We start from the raw sequence: 19,914 nt of genomic DNA on the forward strand, positions 1-19,914 counted from the left end.
ACAAAAAATCCACAATCATGAACAAAATAAGTTCCATTTATACATTTTGTCATCAATGATCAAATCCCCTCAAGTACAAAAGTAATTTCAAAATGGAGGCAAACACACCAAACCAAAATATAAATGACCTTCGTGAAAATTCATGAAATACTAAAAACTATTGAACCACAAAAATTGTAAATGCATTTATGAATTTCATCAATTAAGGTCATCTTCAATTCACCTCTTCTTTTAGAATTACCTAAGAATTCACAAAATCATTCAATCAAGCACCTTTTCATTCATTAGATAATCTAAATTACTCACATAAATATAAAAAAAACTCCCACTAAGCTAATTAAAATGCTACATTGGCCACTTAATATGCAACTTGGTCACCAAGCCAAATTAAGCATAAAACTAGCAAGAATTCACCAAATAAGTACAATAAATGCAAATCACAAAATATAGTTATCACTAACAATCACCAATAGCATCAATAAGCTGAAATAAATGCACCTAACTTCACATATTAAAAATTGCCTAAAAATAGAAAATATTCATTCATGGCAAAATTCAAATAACAAAGTTAGGTGAAGAATTGTTACCTCAAGGTGGTTTGGTGATGTTTAGAGATCAATATGATGTGAAAACCCTCAAGAAACTTACTCCAATTTGACCTCAATTGAGTGATTTCAAGAAGGTAGAACCCTAACTAATGGTAAGCTTGAAACCACTTTAGAGTTGTTTTTGAAAAAATATGAACTATGAAATTCACTCTAGAGGATAGGAGAAAGTGATTTGGTGAAGGTTATTTGAAGATTAAATGGTGAAAAGTGGTGTTTTAGTGAGTGGTGTGTGTTTGAGGTGTTAGTGTGTGAGTTGGGTTGAAGAAGAAGGGAGAAAAATTGTGAGGAATCCGTGAAACGGATTCATCTTACGCTGGTTACTGTTCAAAATCCGGCCAGAAATTGGAGGGATTCGTGGAGGGATTCTGGGCAGAAATTTTTTTATTTTATTTTTTATTTTTTTTACTGTTGCATATCCGGCCACTTTCTGGCCAGATTTCCGGCCGGATTGTTGGCCGGATTTGCTACAGTGGATTTTGGCCGGATTCTGTCCAGAATGCTCGAAAAAATTTTCTTTTCTCCCCTGACTATCCGGCCTTCAATCCGGCCAACATTTGGCCGGATTTATGGCCGGATTTGCTGCAGAAAAAGCTGTTTTCTGCAGTTTTTCCTCCAAATTTGCTTGGCCAACCTTCCACATTCAACCTACTTCATGTTCTTTGAATAAAATTCAAATTTAACATGATCATGCATGAATATAACTTAAACATGAAACACTTTAAATGCATGAAATGCAGCAATTGAACATGAAAACTCCCTTTTTGCCTTAATATAAACACCTTTGCAATTGAGATCATTTGTGACGGGTATTTTACATACGTGCAAGCTAAAAAAATACCGAATTACACCCGTTCACTGCAAGTATACAGATCAACTAGTAGTTTAGGGTATATATCGGGTCGATCCCACAAGGAAGAGTGAACAATTACCGGTATTACTAAAGCTTCTCTATTATTTAGACTATCAATGAATTATAACAAATTTATCCTACTGAAATTATACAAAATGACAAATGAAAGCTCCTTAGGTTATGGTATCCCCAACTACTCATGCAAGTGCTATATTTGGATCATTAATTACTACATCTAGGCTAGTTATGGTGTAATTTCCTTATGCATTTGAATCCTACTTTCGTAGTGAATCAATTATACTTATAACTAATCCATACCTATTCTCATGGTTATGAAATTAGCTACAAGTTCATTTCTTCAGTGAAATTACATGAAATGAATCACTAAAAACCACATAAGTGCACCTCTACTTTCGTGAGTGTACTCCCTATGTTTAGCACTTCTTGAACTAGTGTTAAATCTCAATTTTCATTGCAGAAACAACACCTTAAATAATCACAATCAATGGTACCAGATTAATCATGATTTAAAGAGCCAAAGTGCTAAATAACTTGCTCAAATCATAGCAGTCAAATAACCAAATAATAAACACTAACAATTATAGAAAGTTCAACCAAACCCAAGGCTTAAACTTTAGAAACACATAATGAACACAAAATCCAGAACTTGTATATTAACTAAACTTGGAATCAAATACAAAAGATAAAGAGTTTGGAAGGAATACAACCCTTGTCACATGAGCTTTCTTCCTTGCCTTCTTCATCCTCCATCTTCATCCTAATCTAGATAATAAACAAGAATGGACAGACTATACTACACTATACTAAGCTAAACTAACGCTAGAGAGATGAAAGAGCTACATTTCTGCAACTTCAAGCTTTCTCCCGTAGCTCACTCTCTATTTTCCTGCTATGAACTCCAACCTCTCTTCAATCTTGCAATCTTGGCTATTTTATGATGAAAGATGGTCAAGAAATGAGGCCTCCACCTTCCTTTTACAGCTGGAGATGTTTCTCACATGTCTAGCAACGCATGTGAGTTGGTGGAGGTGAAATTGAGTTTTACGCGTACAAAGCAGCCTTTTCTGACCACAATCCGGCCAGGAATCCGGCCACAAATCCGGCCAAATTCCGGCCGGATTGCTACAGTGACCATTTGGTCACTTCTGGTTCAATTTCCAGCTCTGCTCCGATTTTGCATCAACTTCCACTGAACTTTTCTTGATGATAAAAGCTGATTTAGCTCTTTACCAAAACATGAAACTTGTAGCCCTTTGAGTTAGCTTTCCTATGCATCAAGAATCACCTCATTTGGATCTGTGTAGGCTGAGAAATGACCGGAATACCCTTACCTGCTCATTGCCCTGTTCCAGTTTCGACCAGTAGAAATTTGCTATTGTAATTCGGCATTTTGACCTAGAAAACCTTTAAACTGGATTTAGATGTCTTCACCAAAGTTGTAGATATATCTCTTATCTTCAAATAGGTTCAAGAATCATCTCAATCCGATCATTGTAGCTCAAGTTATAGCCGAAATACGAAAATGTGTCAAAACTGTCAAAATACACAAAATCCAAGTAAAAAGTGATAAAAACCTCATTTAATTGAACAAAAGCATTTTATACCAATTATAGCCAAAATAAATCATTTTCTTCCAATAATATACCCAAAGTGACTAAAAATAATATAAAATATCATACAATTATTACGTAAATTAGTCACTTATCAAACTCCCCCACACTTAAATCATTGCTTGTCCTCAAGCAATCCACACATAATCAACTACAATGATTTAAGAGGTGAAACAATATATGCACTTTTGTCAAATTTAATTCCTCATGACCTGAAAAAATAATCATTATACAATTATTCAAATTACATTAAATACTCATAATATCAAGTAAAGGAAAGATAAGTATACCTTAATTCAACAAGTTAAACGTAATCTCTTACCCTAACCTAATTTCACAAATAAGCAAATCACATAGTCGATTTATAGCCTTCCTCCTCCTATAATCATCTTTTTCTCAAAATTTTACAACTAAGAGGGATTTATTCATACTGGTTTTACTTAAATAGTGAGAATGTCTTTTTACGCGAAAATCGACACTTTTAGGTGAAGATCCCCGGTTACTCAACATTTCACTTATTCAAGTTGCTATGCATACTCTTAATTCAAGTACCTTTTTACGCGAATGTCGACATTTGTAGATACCAACCCCCGGTTACTTGGTACGAGAATCATTGGAGTAGAACAATTTTTATTTACTTTCTTTTCTTTTCTCTTTTTTTTTTTTACTTTTCTTTTTTTCTTTTCTACTTTTTTTCTTCAAAAATAAAGGACAATAAATAGATATTCCCTCTTAGAAAATATATAAGAACAATCAAAGGAGGAGTATAACCTTTTATCAACTATATCAATCACTTACTTATAAAATTAAGTAAAGAGAAGAAATTTCATTAAACATATAAAATTATAGGCATAATTTTCCTCACTTTACCAAATATACTTTCTAAAATGCAAAAATCCTAATTGCATAATAACCATTTTCAAGTTAAATGAGGACTAAACTTTCCAAAATACATATAAAGTTTCAACAATTGGAAGAATTAAACACTTAAGGTTGGAATACTTTGGCCCTTTTTGAAATAAAAATGAAAAAATTGAAGAACTTTTGGGCCATAGTGAAATATTGGACAAGATGTTAGAAAAATTTTGACGGAGTTTCCCCATATAAATGGAAGAAAACTCCCTGCCAACAAACCCAATTTCAATCAAATTATCCACATGGCAAATAATTCAAACACAATTCTAACATTTCTAAGCATTTAAATCCACAAAATATCATCACATAGAAAGTATTTGCAAGTTCAAATATTTCCTCCCCCACACTTAAACTTCACATTGTCCTCAATGTGAGAAAAGGAAAATAAATAAAGAGTAAAAGAAAATACTGCTCAATTGAACTTGCGCAATCCGAATCCATGTCCAAGTGATGAATTTCCAATCTTAAGTAGTCCGAAATCCTTAAAACCACAACAGAGATGAAGATCACTTGAATTAGTTCACACAAAAGAAATAAGAAAAATCACTAAAAATTAAACATCACAAGCACTACGGAATAGAAAAGAAAAACTAGTGGCAATGTCACTAGGTGACGAGCACTCCCTCAAGTAGTCGCTTGGTCAGGTGAAGATGGTGGAGTCGGAGGAGCTTCAATACCCAGCTTGGTCTCGATGCGACGAAGACGCTCGGAATTCTGCTTATTCTCTTGGCGGCTTTTCTTTACCTCAGCCTCGACACAAAGCAGCTTGTCCATTATCTTCTTGAAAAACGACCGAGTGTCTTGAGGTGAGGTTGGAGGCCGTGAGGAAGACGGTTCATTTGAGACCGGCGGGGTAGTTGTCTCAACCCCTTGAGCCCCTTCAATTCGTTCAATTTCAACTTCCTCCTCTTGCCTAATGTCCCCTTGAGCACCTCCTTGAGTTGAAGGACCACCGCCGTCTTTACTCTTCAAAATGAACCTGCAAAAATCCAATGTAAAGACGTCCTTCTTCTTGAGACCTGTAGGGAAAGCGTTAGAAAAATCCACTCCAACCCTTTGAAACTCGAAGGTCAAGAACCGAGGATACGGGAAAGCATGTTTGATGTCGTTACTGCGAACCACAGCCCACATGTGGTTGGTGATAATGCTTCCCAATGGAATGCCTTGGATGTTTCCTAAGCCATGCTTCATTTTATCCAAGAAATAGATGTCACTTGTGCGCGCCTCATTGGTTCCACTTGCCCTCGGAATGATATTGGCGGCAAATAGGTAAATAAGGAGACGTTGCGACTCCGGAAATGATGAAGTCAATACCGAATATCGCCCCGTCGTTCGAGTAGCCTTGTACTCAACCCCCAAACGTACAAGTGCCTCTAGCATGTTCCAAGAGTCCAAATCATTGGGTTTGAAGGCTTTCTTCAAATCTACCTTGCGCCCCACATCCGAAACATGAAGATAGCGCTCCAAATCAGCTCTATGGACTCGAACTTTTCTCCCTCGCACTGTACTAGTAATCACCTCCGTGTCGTAGTGAAAAACCTTCTTGTCCTCCACATTTGCATAGAATTCTCGGACAAGCTCCTCATAATAGAAGTTTGGGATGTTAAAGAAATTTTCCCATCCCAATTTGGCAAAGGAGGCCTTGAGATGGTAGACCTCCTCGGCATCCGAGGTGACATCCTTTTCCACCAATACCTTAGCTCCCCTCCTAGCATTGTACCAAGCTTCATTTTCGGCGGAGGTGAAGCGCGACTTATCATAAGGGACTTCCTCCTCTTGGTCCCCTTGTGCATCTTGTTCCTCTTGTTGTTGAGTATCCTCTCCAGATGATGGCTCGTCCTCAAGCTGTAGACGTCTACTTGCTTTTCTTTTCAAGCGCGGTTGTCTAGACGTCGAAGCTTCTCCTCTCTTGTTAGGAGGAGGAGATTTCACTGCACCTTTCTTAGTGCGAGCCATTGTACCTAATTAAAATTATTAAATGTTAACTTCATTTAATAGGTACATTGCTAAGTAAAGATAATGAAAACTCATTCACTTTTACCTCTTTATCTTTAATTAGCCAATCTTATCAACTTACTCACATAATAATTAGCAATTAACTTCACAAGCAAGACTTTACAATTGATTATCAACAACAAATGCTTCTTTCATTTTTTTCCAAATAAAACACTTAAGCATAAAATGTCCAAATAGGTAGAGAAAGCAATTAAACAATCACACCACTTATTCCCAACTTAATGACCTAAATAAGCATAATGAAATGCTAAAGAGCACCTTAACCATGAGTTTAGACTTAAAAAGGTCATTAATTCAACTTTAATCAAATTTTCTAGAATAAACATGCCAAAAATCAAAGGATAAGCTAATTAAGCCTAAATTTAGCATGTAAATATCCTAGACCAATCCATTACTCTCATACAATTTTCTTCAATCCAATTGCCCCAAAAATTTAGCTAATAATGATCAAATCAAATTAATCCTCAAGATTAGCTTAAAATTGCTAAATTCACCAAATAATCTCAAACCCATGAGTTAAACATCACCAATAATCATCAATAAGCTCAATAACATCATAAAAAGCATCAAACTTCACAAAATGAAAAAAAATTCGAAATTGCCCAAAAATAGGAAAAAGTGAAAATTGACAAAATTCAAATGATAACATTTGGTGAAGATTTGTTACCTCAAACTTGTTGGTAGATGATTAATGGTGCAAATGGTGAAGAAACCCCCAAAAATTTCACTCCAATTTGAACCCAAATGAAGAGTTCAAAAATTTGAAACCCTTGTTCTTCTCAAGCTCAAATCCGAATTAGAACTTGTTTTTGAAGGAATTTAAGCTATGGAATCAACTCACAAGGAAAAGAGAAATGTTTTGGTGTATTTAGTTTGGAGATTGGATGGTGAAAAGAGGGTTTTTAGGAGTAGTGTGTGTTCAAGGTGTGAGTGTGTGTGGAGGTTGAAGAAAGGAGGAAGAAAAGAAATGAGGGAATCCGCGCGCGGATTCCCCTTAGTGCGCGAAACCGGCCAGAATCCGGCCAGTTTCCGGCCGGATATCGGCCGGATTATCGGCCGGATACTGGCCAGTGAGCCAGCAAATTTTTTTTCGCGGTAAATCCGGCTACAATCCGGCCTAAATTCGGCCGGATTTTTGGCCGGATTGTTTTTTTTTTTTTTTTTTTTTTTTTTTTTTAACTCTGCATATCCGGCCAGAAACTGGCCGGATTTCCTGCCGGATTAACGGCCGGATATGAGGCAGTAGCTCCGAAAATTTGATTTTTTCTTCCCCTGATAATCCGGCCATGAATCCGGCCAGTTTATGGCCGGATTTGAGGCCGGATTTGCTGCAGAAATTTTTTATTTCTGCAGTTTTTCCTTCCACTTTCCATTTTCAAAAGTTTTTTTTTTATTACTCACCTTAAACATAAAATTTGTGCTTTCTCAACCAATTGCTCCTTGAAACATGAAATCATGCATCAATATAACTTTAGAATTAAGCACTTCAAATGCATGAATTGGATCAAATGAACAAGAAAACTCCCTTTTTGCTTCCTTATAAGTTCTTCTGCACTTGAAACACATTGCATAAACCATTGCCATTGCCACCTTTAAAACACACAAAAACACTAATTAAACACTTAAACTTACTAAAAAAAATTCGTTGGGTTGCCTCCCAACTAGCGCTTGTTTATAGTCATTAGCTTGACTATATCACCTCATTTTTCAAGGAGGTTTAGTTAACGAATAATCCACCATTTTAGGTCGTGGTGGATCATTAAAAGGTGACTTTATAGCAAAAGCCACATGATCTAATGATGTGAGAAATGGAAGTGATTTACATATTCCAAGTGTTTCATAGATATTACCTTGAACATGCACCACTTGAGAACTTACCAAAGGAAATGTTATGAGAGTATCTTGGGCAGGAATACCTTTAGAACCTATACTTTCAATGCACTCCTCAAGAGGGGTGAAAAATGAGTCCTTAAAACTCACCTCTTGAGGCTCAAAGTTAGTTCCAAAGATATTATCATGTGAAATGGACATTTGCTCATTGAAACACAATTGAGATTCATCATTTTCATCCAAATGCAATCCATTTTCACATACAACATTTCCACCATTCATGCTAGGATCATTTTGCAAATTATTAGAAGAAATAACTTCACACAATACATTCAATTGCTCATGTATATCACCAAAGTGAGAAGCTAATTCATCTAACCTTTCTTCAATCCTATCAAAACGGTCAGAAGTTGCATTTGCTAGCTTTTCTATTGCTGAATCAAATTGATTAGAATAATTTTTTGCAGCTAGCTCCCAAAATGCATTAGAATCATTAGCTAATGGTTCACTTTCTAACTCCCAAGGCAGAGGTGCATTAGCTAACTTCTCTATTGCCAACTCCCAAGATGGTTTTGATTCATATTGGACACTTTCAAGTTGGTAATCATAAAAATTTTCAAAATCACTATATGCACATTGATTATTCCAACCATAAGCAGGAGAATTGCTCCAATTAGCACTATATTGATCAAAACAAGGATTGTAATGCTCTAATTCATCATAATAATCCACATTTTGTGCTTGCATACATGTATTAGTAGCATGATAACCTCCACACAAGTCACAAATCACATGATAAGAATTAAAAGCATTAGCATTCCTCCCTTGCTCAATTTCATGCATCATGGTGTCCATTTGAACTTGTAACTTAATTACATCAAATTTTGCCTTTAAGCACCTTAAACCATCTTCAAAAGACATACATTCAGTAAATTCTTGGTTACCTCTGTTGAAGGAGCTTTGCACTTGGTAACCATCCATTGCCAAACCCCCACTTCTCAAGCATTGTCCTCCAAATTGACCTACTCTTCTCATCACCTAAAATTGCTTTTAAACAACTTAAGAGCAAAATTAGTAAGAAGAATAGGTTATAAAACACATACACATAAAAACACTAAAATAACAGAAAATAACATTCACACTATAACTAATATTATGTCTAAACTAATAAAGTTGCTCTTCACACCGATATTGCCAAATCTTCCCCGGCAACGGCGCCAAAAACTTGACGGGTATTTTACATACGTGCAAGCTAAAAAATACCGAATTACACCCGTTCACTGCAAGTATACAGATCAACTAGTAGTTTAGGGTATATATCGGGTCGATCCCACAAGGAAGAGTGAACAATTACCGGTATTACTAAAGCTTCTCTATTATTTAGACTATCAATGAATTATAACAAATTTATCCTACTGAAATTATACAAAATGACAAATGAAAGCTCCTTAGGTTATGGTATCCCCAACTACTCATGCAAGTGCTATATTTGGATCATTAATTACTACATCTAGGCTAATTATGGTGAAATTTCCTTATGCATTTGAATCCTACTTTCGTAGTGAATCAATTATACTTATAACTAATTCATACCTATTCTCATGGTTATGAAATTAGCTACAAGTTCATTTCTTCAGTGAAATTACATGAAATGAATCACTAAAAACCACATAGGTGCACCTCTACTTTCGTGAGTGTACTCCCTATGTTTAGCACTTCTTGAACTAGTGTTAAGTCTCAATTTTCATTGCAGAAATAACACCTTAGATAATCACAATCAATGGTACCAGATTAATCATGATTTAAGAAGCCAAAGTGCTAAATAACTTGCTCAAATCATAGCAGTCAAATAACCAAATAATAAACACTAACAATTATAGAAAGTTCAACCAAACCCAAGGCTTAAACTTTAGATACACATATTAAACACAAAATCCAGAACTTGTATATTAACTAAACTTGGAATCAAGTACAAAAGATAAAGAGTTTGGAAGGAATACAACCCTTGTCACATGAGCTTTCTTCCTTGCCTAACCAAAAACTTGACGGGTATTTTACATACGTGCAAGCTAAAAAATACCGAATTACACCCGTTCACTGCAAGTATACAGATCAACTAGTAGTTTAGGGTATATATCGGGTCGATCCCACAAGGAAGAGTGAACAATTACCGGTATTACTAAAGCTTCTCTATTATTTAGACTATCAATGAATTATAACAAATTTAACCTACTGAAATTATACAAAATAACAAATGAAAGCTCCTTAGGTTGTGGTATCCCTAACTACTCATGCAAGTACTATATTTGGATCATTAATTACTACATCTAGGCTAGTTATGGTGTAATTTCCTTATGCATTTGAATCCTACTTTCGTAGTGAATCAATTATACTTATAACTAATCCATACCTATTCTCATGGTTATGAAATTAGCTACAAGTTCATTTCTTCAGTGAAATTACATGAAATGAATCACTAAAAACCACATAAGTGCACCTCTACTTTCGTGAGTGTACTCCCTATGTTTAGCACTTCTTGAACTAGTGTTAAATCTCAATTTTCATTGCAGAAACAACACCTTAAATAATCACAATCAATGGTACCAGATTAATCATGATTTAAAGAGCCAAAGTGCTAAATAACTTGCTCAAATCATAGCAGTCAAATAACCAAATAATAAACACTAACAATTATAGAAAGGTCAACCAAACCCAAGGCTTAAACTTTAGAAACACATAATGAACACAAAATCCAGAACTTGTATATTAACTAAACTTGGAATCAAATACAAAAGATAAAGAGTTTGGAAGGAATACAACCCTTGTCACATGAGCTTTCTTCCTTGCCTTCTTCATCCTCCATCTTCATCCTAATCTAGATAATAAACAAGAATGGACAGACTATACTACACTATACTAAGCTAAACTAACGCTAGAGAGATGAAAGAGCTACATTTCTGCAACTTCAAGCTTTCTCCCGTAGCTCACTCTCTATTTTCCTGCTATGAACTCCAACCTCTCTTCAATCTTGCAATCTTGGCTATTTTATGATGAAAGATGGTCAAGAAATGAGGCCTCCACCTTCCTTTTACAGCTGGAGATGTTTCTCACATGTCTAGCAACGCATGTGAGTTGGTGGAGGTGAAATTGAGTTTTACGCGTACAAAGCAGCCTTTTCTGACCACAATCCGGCCAGGAATCCGGCCACAAATCCGGCCAAATTCCGGCCGGATTGCTACAGTGACCATTTGGTCACTTCTGGTTCAATTTCCAGCTCTGCTCCGATTTTGCATCAACTTCCACTGAACTTTTCTTGATGATAAAAGCTGATTTAGCTCTTTACCAAAACATGAAACTTGTAGCCCTTTGAGTTAGCTTTCCTATGCATCAAGAATCACCTCATTTGGATCTGTGTAGGCTGAGAAATGACCGGAATACCCTTACCTGCTCATTGCCCTGTTCCAGTTTCGACCAGTAGAAATTTGCTATTGTAATTCGGCATTTTGACCTAGAAAACCTTTAAACTGGATTTAGATGTCTTCACCAAAGTTGTAGATATATCTCTTATCTTCAAATGGGTTCAAGAATCATCTCAATCCGATCATTGTAGCTCAAGTTATAGCCGAAATACGAAAATGTGTCAAAACTGTCAAAATACACAAAATCCAAGTAAAAAGTGATAAAAACCTCATTTAATTGAACAAAAGCATTTTATACCAATTATAGCCAAAATAAATCATTTTCTTCCAATAATATACCCAAAGTGACTAAAAATAATATAAAATATCATACAATTATTACGTAAATTAGTCACTTATCAATTTGCATGAACTCTTGCCATTGCCACCTACAAAACACACAAAAACATTAATCGAAGAACTAAAACTTACTAAAAACAAGCCAACATGAAGAAAAGTGGAGTTGAAAAGTGATCCAAGCCTTCGTTTTTAAAAGGATCCGAGGTCGTTTTTGAAAGGATCCGAGGTCGGATCAGTGTGAGTGAGCTCGGATCAAGAAGTTCGAATTTTTTTCTGATTGCAGAAGTGGATCCGAGGCCTCGGATCCATATGGATCCGAGCTCGGATCCATTGAATCTGCACTTATTGCAGAATTTTTGCAATTTTCAGTTTGACCCCAATTATTCAAAATACACCCTAGATCATTTCTATGTCAAAATAAACCATTCACGCACATGTAAAATGATCTAAACATGCATTCTAAACCTCTTTAATGCATCAAAAACCACAATTACTGAATTTGAGGTATTGAGATCTTTGATCAAACTTCGCCTTTTTCACCTCATTTGGTCACTTTTCCAAAACCTACAAATGAAAAACAACAAAATTACTCAAACTTATGCTTTAAACATAAAATCACTCCAAAGTAACACTAACTTAAACAAGCATTGGGTTGCCTCCCAATAAGCGCTTCTTTAAAGTCAATAGCTTGACTATTTCACCTCATTTTTTCAAGGAGGCTTTGTTAGCGAATAATCCACCATTTTTGGTCGTGGTGGATCATTAAATGGTGACTTTATAGCAAAAGCCACATGATCTAATGATGTGAGAAATGGAAGTGACTTACCTATCCCAAGTGTTTCATAGATATTACCTTGAATATACACCACTTCTTCAAATAGGTTCAAGAATCATCTCAATCCGATCATTGTAGCTCAAGTTATAGCCGAAATACGAAAATGTGTCAAAACTGTCAAAATACACAAAATCCAAGTAAAAAGTGATAAAAACCTCATTTAATTGAACAAAAGCATTTTATACCAATTATAGCCAAAATAAATCATTTTCTTCCAATAATATACCCAAAGTGACTAAAAATAATATAAAATATCATACAATTATTACGTAAATTAGTCACTTATCAAACTCCCCTACACTTAAATCATTGCTTGTCCTCAAGCAATCCACACATAATCAACTACAATGATTTAAGAGGTGAAACAATATATGCACTTTTGTCAAATTTAATTCCTCATGACCTGAAAAATAATCATTATACAATTATTCAAATTACATTAAATACTCATAATATCAAGTAAAGGAAAGATAAGTATACCTTAATTCAACAAGTTAAACGTAATCTCTTACCCTAACCTAATTTCACAAATAAGCAAATCACATAGTCGATTTATAGCCTTCCTCCTCCTATAATCATCTTTTTCTCAAAATTTTACAACTAAGAGGGATTTATTCATACTGGTTTTACTTAAATAGTGAGAATGTCTTTTTACGCGAAAATCGACACTTTTAGGTGAAGATCCCCGGTTACTCAACATTTCACTTATTCAAGTTGCTATGCATACTCTTAATTCAAGTACCTTTTTACGCGAATGTCGACATTTGTAGATACCAACCCCCGGTTACTTGGTACGAGAATCATTGGAGTAGAACAATTTTTATTTACTTTCTTTTCTTTTCTCTTTTTTTTTTTTACTTTTCTTTTTTTCTTTTCTACTTTTTTTCTTCAAAAATAAAGGACAATAAATAGATATTCCCTCTTAGAAAATATATAAGAACAATCAAAGGAGGAGTATAACCTTTTATCAACTATATCAATCACTTACTTATAAAATTAAGTAAAGAGAAGAAATTTCATTAAACATATAAAATTATAGGCATAATTTTCCTCACTTTACCAAATATACTTTCTAAAATGCAAAAATCCTAATTGCATAATAACCATTTTCAAGTTAAATGAGGACTAAACTTTCCAAAATACATATAAAGTTTCAACAATTGGAAGAATTAAACACTTAAGGTTGGAATACTTTGGCCCTTTTTGAAATAAAAATGAAAAAATTGAAGAACTTTTGGGCCATAGTGAAATATTGGACAAGATGTTAGAAAAATTTTGACGGAGTTTCCCCATATAAATGGAAGAAAACTCCCTGCCAACAAACCCAATTTCAATCAAATTATCCACATGGCAAATAATTCAAACACAATTCTAACATTTCTAAGCATTTAAATCCACAAAATATCATCACATAGAAAGTATTTGCAAGTTCAAATATTTCCTCCCCCACACTTAAACTTCACATTGTCCTCAATGTGAGAAAAGGAAAATAAATAAAGAGTAAAAGAAAATACTGCTCAATTGAACTTGCGCAATCCGAATCCATGTCCAAGTGATGAATTTCCAATCTTAAGTAGTCCGAAATCCTTAAAACCACAACAGAGATGAAGATCACTTGAATTAGTTCACACAAAAGAAATAAGAAAAATCACTAAAAATTAAACATCACAAGCACTACGGAATAGAAAAGAAAAACTAGTGGCAATGTCACTAGGTGACGAGCACTCCCTCAAGTAGTCGCTTGGTCAGGTGAAGATGGTGGAGTCGGAGGAGCTTCAATACCCAGCTTGGTCTCGATGCGACGAAGACGCTCGGAATTCTGCTTATTCTCTTGGCGGCTTTTCTTTACCTCAGCCTCGACACAAAGCAGCTTGTCCATTATCTTCTTGAAAAACGACCGAGTGTCTTGAGGTGAGGTTGGAGGCCGTGAGGAAGACGGTTCATTTGAGACCGGCGGGGTAGTTGTCTCAACCCCTTGAGCCCCTTCAATTCGTTCAATTTCAACTTCCTCCTCTTGCCTAATGTCCCCTTGAGCACCTCCTTGAGTTGAAGGACCACCGCCGTCTTTACTCTTCAAAATGAACCTGCAAAAATCCAATGTAAAGACGTCCTTCTTCTTGAGACCTGTAGGGAAAGCGTTAGAAAAATCCACTCCAACCCTTTGAAACTCGAAGGTCAAGAACCGAGGATACGGGAAAGCATGTTTGATGTCGTTACTGCGAACCACAGCCCACATGTGGTTGGTGATAATGCTTCCCAATGGAATGCCTTGGATGTTTCCTAAGCCATGCTTCATTTTATCCAAGAAATAGATGTCACTTGTGCGCGCCTCATTGGTTCCACTTGCCCTCGGAATGATATTGGCGGCAAATAGGTAAATAAGGAGACGTTGCGACTCCGGAAATGATGAAGTCAATACCGAATATCGCCCCGTCGTTCGAGTAGCCTTGTACTCAACCCCCAAACGTACAAGTGCCTCTAGCATGTTCCAAGAGTCCAAATCATTGGGTTTGAAGGCTTTCTTCAAATCTACCTTGCGCCCCACATCCGAAACATGAAGATAGCGCTCCAAATCAGCTCTATGGACTCGAACTTTTCTCCCTCGCACTGTACTAGTAATCACCTCCGTGTCGTAGTGAAAAACCTTCTTGTCCTCCACATTTGCATAGAATTCTCGGACAAGCTCCTCATAATAGAAGTTTGGGATGTTAAAGAAATTTTCCCATCCCAATTTGGCAAAGGAGGCCTTGAGATGGTAGACCTCCTCGGCATCCGAGGTGACATCCTTTTCCACCAATACCTTAGCTCCCCTCCTAGCATTGTACCAAGCTTCATTTTCGGCGGAGGTGAAGCGCGACTTATCATAAGGGACTTCCTCCTCTTGGTCCCCTTGTGCATCTTGTTCCTCTTGTTGTTGAGTATCCTCTCCAGATGATGGCTCGTCCTCAAGCTGTAGACGTCTACTTGCTTTTCTTTTCAAGCGCGGTTGTCTAGACGTCGAAGCTTCTCCTCTCTTGTTAGGAGGAGGAGATTTCACTGCACCTTTCTTAGTGCGAGCCATTGTACCTAATTAAAATTATTAAATGTTAACTTCATTTAATAGGTACATTGCTAAGTAAAGATAATGAAAACTCATTCACTTTTACCTCTTTATCTTTAATTAGCCAATCTTATCAACTTACTCACATAATAATTAGCAATTAACTTCACAAGCAAGACTTTACAATTGATTATCAACAACAAATGCTTCTTTCATTTTTTTCCAAATAAAACACTTAAGCATAAAATGTCCAAATAGGTAGAGAAAGCAATTAAACAATCACACAACTTATTCCCAACTTAATGACCTAAATAAGCATAATGAAATGCTAAAAAGCACCTTAACCATGAGTTTAGACTTAAAAAGGTCATTAATTCAACTTTAATCAAATTTTCTAGAATAAACATGCCAAAAATCAAAGGATAAGCTAATTAAGCCTAAATTTAGCATGTAAATATCCTAGACCAATCCATTACTCTCATACAATTTTCTTCAATCCAATTGCCCCAAAAATTTAGCTAATAATGATCAAATCAAAGTAATCCTCAAGATTAGCTTAAAATTGCTAAATTCACCAAATAATCTCAAACCCATGAGTTAAACATCACCAATAATCATCAATAAGCTCAATAACATCATAAAAAGCATCAAACTTCACAAAATGAAAAAAAATTCGAAATTGCCCAAAAATAGGAAAAAGTGAAAATTGACAAAATTCAAATGATAACATTTGGTGAAGATTTGTTACCTCAAACTTGTTGGTAGATGATTAATGGTGCAAATGGTGAAGAAACCCCCAAAAATTTCACTCCAATTTGAACCCAAATGAAGAGTTCAAAAATTTGAAACCCTTGTTCTTCTCAAGCTCAAATCCGAATTAGAACTTGTTTTTGAAGGAATTTAAGCTATGGAATCAACTCACAAGGAAAAGAGAAATGTTTTGGTGTATTTAGTTTGGAGATTGGATGGTGAAAAGAGGGTTTTTAGGAGTAGTGTGTGTTCAAGGTGTGAGTGTGTGTGGAGGTTGAAGAAAGGAGGAAGAAAAGAAATGAGGGAATCCGCGCTTTAGTGCGCAAAACCGGCCAGAATCCGGCCAGTTTCCGGCCGGATATTCGGCCGGATTATCGGCCGGATACTGGCCAGTAGCCACAAATTTTTTTTTTTTTTTTTTCGATTTTTCCTCTCAATCCGGCCTAAATTCGGCGGATTTTTGGCCGGATTGTTTTTTTTTTTTTTTTTTTTTTTTTTTTTTTTTTTTTTTTTTTTTTTTTTTAACTCTGCATATCCGGCCAGAAACTGGCCGGATTTCCTGCCGGATTAACGGCCGGATATGAGGCAGTAGCTCCGAAAATTTGATTTTTTCTTCCCCTGATAATCCGGCCATGAATCCGGCCAGTTTATGGCCGGATTTGAGGCCGGATTTGCTGCAGAAATTTTTTATTTCTGCAGTTTTTCCTTCCACTTTCCATTTTCAAAAGTTTTTTTTTTATTACTCACCTTAAACATAAAATTTGTGCTTTCTCAACCAATTGCTCCTTGAAACATGAAATCATGCATCAATATAACTTTAGAATTAAGCACTTCAAATGCATGAATTGGATCAAATGAACAAGAAAACTCCCTTTTTGCTTCCTTATAAGTTCTTCTGCACTTGAAACACATTGCATAAACCATTGCCATTGCCACCTTTAAAACACACAAAAACACTAATTAAACACTTAAACTTACTAAAAAAAATTCGTTGGGTTGCCTCCCAACTAGCGCTTGTTTATAGTCATTAGCTTGACTATATCACCTCATTTTTCAAGGAGGTTTAGTTAACGAATAATCCACCATTTTAGGTCGTGGTGGATCATTAAAAGGTGACTTTATAGCAAAAGCCACATGATCTAATGATGTGAGAAATGGAAGTGATTTACATATTCCAAGTGTTTCATAGATATTACCTTGAACATGCACCACTTGAGAACTTACCAAAGGAAATGTTATGAGAGTATCTTGGGCAGGAATACCTTTAGAACCTATACTTTCAATGCACTCCTCAAGAGGGGTGAAAAATGAGTCCTTAAAACTCACCTCTTGAGGCTCAAAGTTAGTTCCAAAGATATTATCATGTGAAATGGACATTTGCTCATTGAAACACAATTGAGATTCATCATTTTCATCCAAATGCAATCCATTTTCACATACAACATTTCCACCATTCATGCTAGGATCATTTTGCAAATTATTAGAAGAAATAACTTCACACAATACATTCAATTGCTCATGTATATCACCAAAGTGAGAAGCTAATTCATCTAACCTTTCTTCAATCCTATCAAAACGGTCAGAAGTTGCATTTGCTAGCTTTTCTATTGCTGAATCAAATTGATTAGAATAATTTTTTGCAGCTAGCTCCCAAAATGCATTAGAATCATTAGCTAATGGTTCACTTTCCAACTCCCAAGGCAGAGGTGCATTAGCTAACTTCTCTATTGCCAACTCCCAAGATGGTTTTGATTCATATTGGACACTTTCAAGTTGGTAATCATAAAAATTTTCAAAATCACTATATGCACATTGATTATTCCAACCATAAGCAGGAGAATTGCTCCAATTAGCACTATATTGATCAAAACAAGGATTGTAATGCTCTAATTCATCATAATAATCCACATTTTGTGCTTGCATACATGTATTAGTAGCATGATAACCTCCACACAAGTCACAAATCACATGATAAGAATTAAAAACATTAACATTCCTCCTCTGCTCAATTTCATGCATCATGGTGTCCATTTGAACTTGTAACTTAATTACATCAAATTTTGCCTTTAAGCACCTTAAACCATCTTCAAAAGACATACATTTAGTAAATTCTTGGTTACCTCTGTTGAAGGAGCTTTGCACTTGGTAACCATCCATTGTCAAACCTCCATTTCTCAAGCATTGTCCTCCAAATTGACCTACCCTTCTCATTACCTAAAATTGCTTTTAAACAACTTAAGAGCAAGATTAGTAAGAAGAATAGGTTATAAAACACATACACATAAAAACACTAAAATAACAGAAAATAACATTCACACTATAACTAATAAAATGTCTAAACTAATAAAGTTGCTCTTCACACCGATATTGCCAAATCTTCCCCGGCAACGGCGCCAAAAACTTGACGGGTATTTTACATACGTGCAAGCTAAAAAATACCGAATTACACCCGTTCACTGCAAGTATACAGATCAACTAGTAGTTTAGGGTATATATCGGGTCGATCCCACAAGGAAGAGTGAACAATTACCGGTATTACTAAAGCTTCTCTATTATTTAGACTATCAATGAATTATAACAAATTTAACCTACTGAAATTATACAAAATAACAAATAAAAGCTCCTTAGGTTGTGGTATCCCTAACTACTCATGCAAGTGCTATATTTGGATCATTGAGTACTACATCTAGGCTAGTTATGGTGTAATTTCCTTATGCATTTGAATCCTACTTTCGTAGTGAATCAATTATACTTATAACTAATCCATACCTATTCTCATGGTTATGAAATTAGCTACAAGTTCATTTCTTCAATGAAATTACATGAAATGAATCACTAAAAACCACATAAGTGCACCTCTACTTTCGTGAGTGTACTCCCTATGTTTAGCACTTCTTGAACTAGTGTTAAATCTCAATTTTCATTGCAGAAACAACACCTTAAATAATCACAATCAATGGTACCAGATTAATCATGATTTAAAGAGCCAAAGTGCTAAATAACTTGCTCAAATCATAGCAGTCAAATAACCAAATAATAAACACTAACAATTATAGAAAGTTCAACCAAACCCAAGGCTTAAACTTTAGAAACACATAATGAACACAAAATCCAGAACTTGTATATTAACTAAACTTGGAATCAAATACAAAAGATAAAGAGTTTGGAAGGAATACAACCCTTGTCACATGAGCTTTCTTCCTTGCCTTCTTCATCCTCCATCTTCATCCTAATCTAGATAATAAACAAGAATGGAAAAGCTACACTACTCTATACTAAGCTAAACTAACACTAGGGAGATGAAAGAGCTACATTTCTGCAGCTTCAAGCTTTCTCCCGTAGCTCACTCTCTATTTTCCTGCTATGAACTCCAATCTCTCTTCAATCTTGCAATCTTGGCTATTTTATGATGAAAGATGGTCAAGAAATGAGGCCTCCACCTTCCTTTTACAGCTGGAGATGTTTCTCACATGTCTAGCAACGCATGTGAGTTGGTGGAGGTGAAATTGAGTTTTACGCGTACAAAGCAGCCTTTTCTGACCACAATCCGGCCAGGAATCCGGCCACAAATCCGGCCAAATTCCGGCCGGATTGCTACAGTGACCATTTGGTCACTTCTGGTTCAATTTCCAGCTCTGCTCCGATTTTGCATCAACTTCCACTGAACTTTTCTTGATGATA

At 35.7% G+C, this 19,914-nt stretch overlaps 2 protein-coding genes across 2 annotated transcripts; both read right to left on the minus strand.

Moving 5' to 3' along the window:
• Positions 1-4,400: 4,400 nt before the first annotated feature.
• LOC113772338 lies at positions 4,401-6,752 on the minus strand. Its single transcript, XM_027316931.1, has 2 exons — positions 6,688-6,752; positions 4,401-5,965 (listed from the first exon to the last, which is right to left on the minus strand). Exon 2 carries the CDS (start codon positions 5,958-5,960, stop codon positions 4,629-4,631), a length of 1,332 nt encoding a protein of 443 aa, XP_027172732.1. The 5' UTR covers positions 5,961-5,965; positions 6,688-6,752; the 3' UTR covers positions 4,401-4,628.
• A 7,212-nt stretch (positions 6,753-13,964) lies between these two features.
• Positions 13,965-16,296, minus strand: LOC113772342. Its single transcript, XM_027316933.1, has 2 exons — positions 16,232-16,296; positions 13,965-15,509 (listed from the first exon to the last, which is right to left on the minus strand). The coding sequence occupies exon 2, from the start codon at positions 15,502-15,504 to the stop codon at positions 14,173-14,175; it is 1,332 nt and encodes a 443-aa protein (XP_027172734.1). The 5' UTR covers positions 15,505-15,509; positions 16,232-16,296; the 3' UTR covers positions 13,965-14,172.
• Between the last annotated feature and the right edge of the window lie 3,618 nt (positions 16,297-19,914).

Source organism: Coffea eugenioides, chromosome 5 (assembly GCF_003713205.1).
Source record: "Coffea eugenioides isolate CCC68of chromosome 5, Ceug_1.0, whole genome shotgun sequence".
NCBI lineage: Eukaryota > Viridiplantae > Streptophyta > Magnoliopsida > Gentianales > Rubiaceae > Coffea > Coffea eugenioides.

Excerpts from the sequence above, each read along its gene's own strand:
- LOC113772342 (XM_027316933.1), bottom strand. The coding sequence starts at position 15,504 with ATGGCTCGCACTAAGAAAGGTGCAGTGAAATCTCCTCCTCCTAACAAG.
- LOC113772338 (XM_027316931.1), bottom strand. The coding sequence starts at position 5,960 with ATGGCTCGCACTAAGAAAGGTGCAGTGAAATCTCCTCCTCCTAACAAG.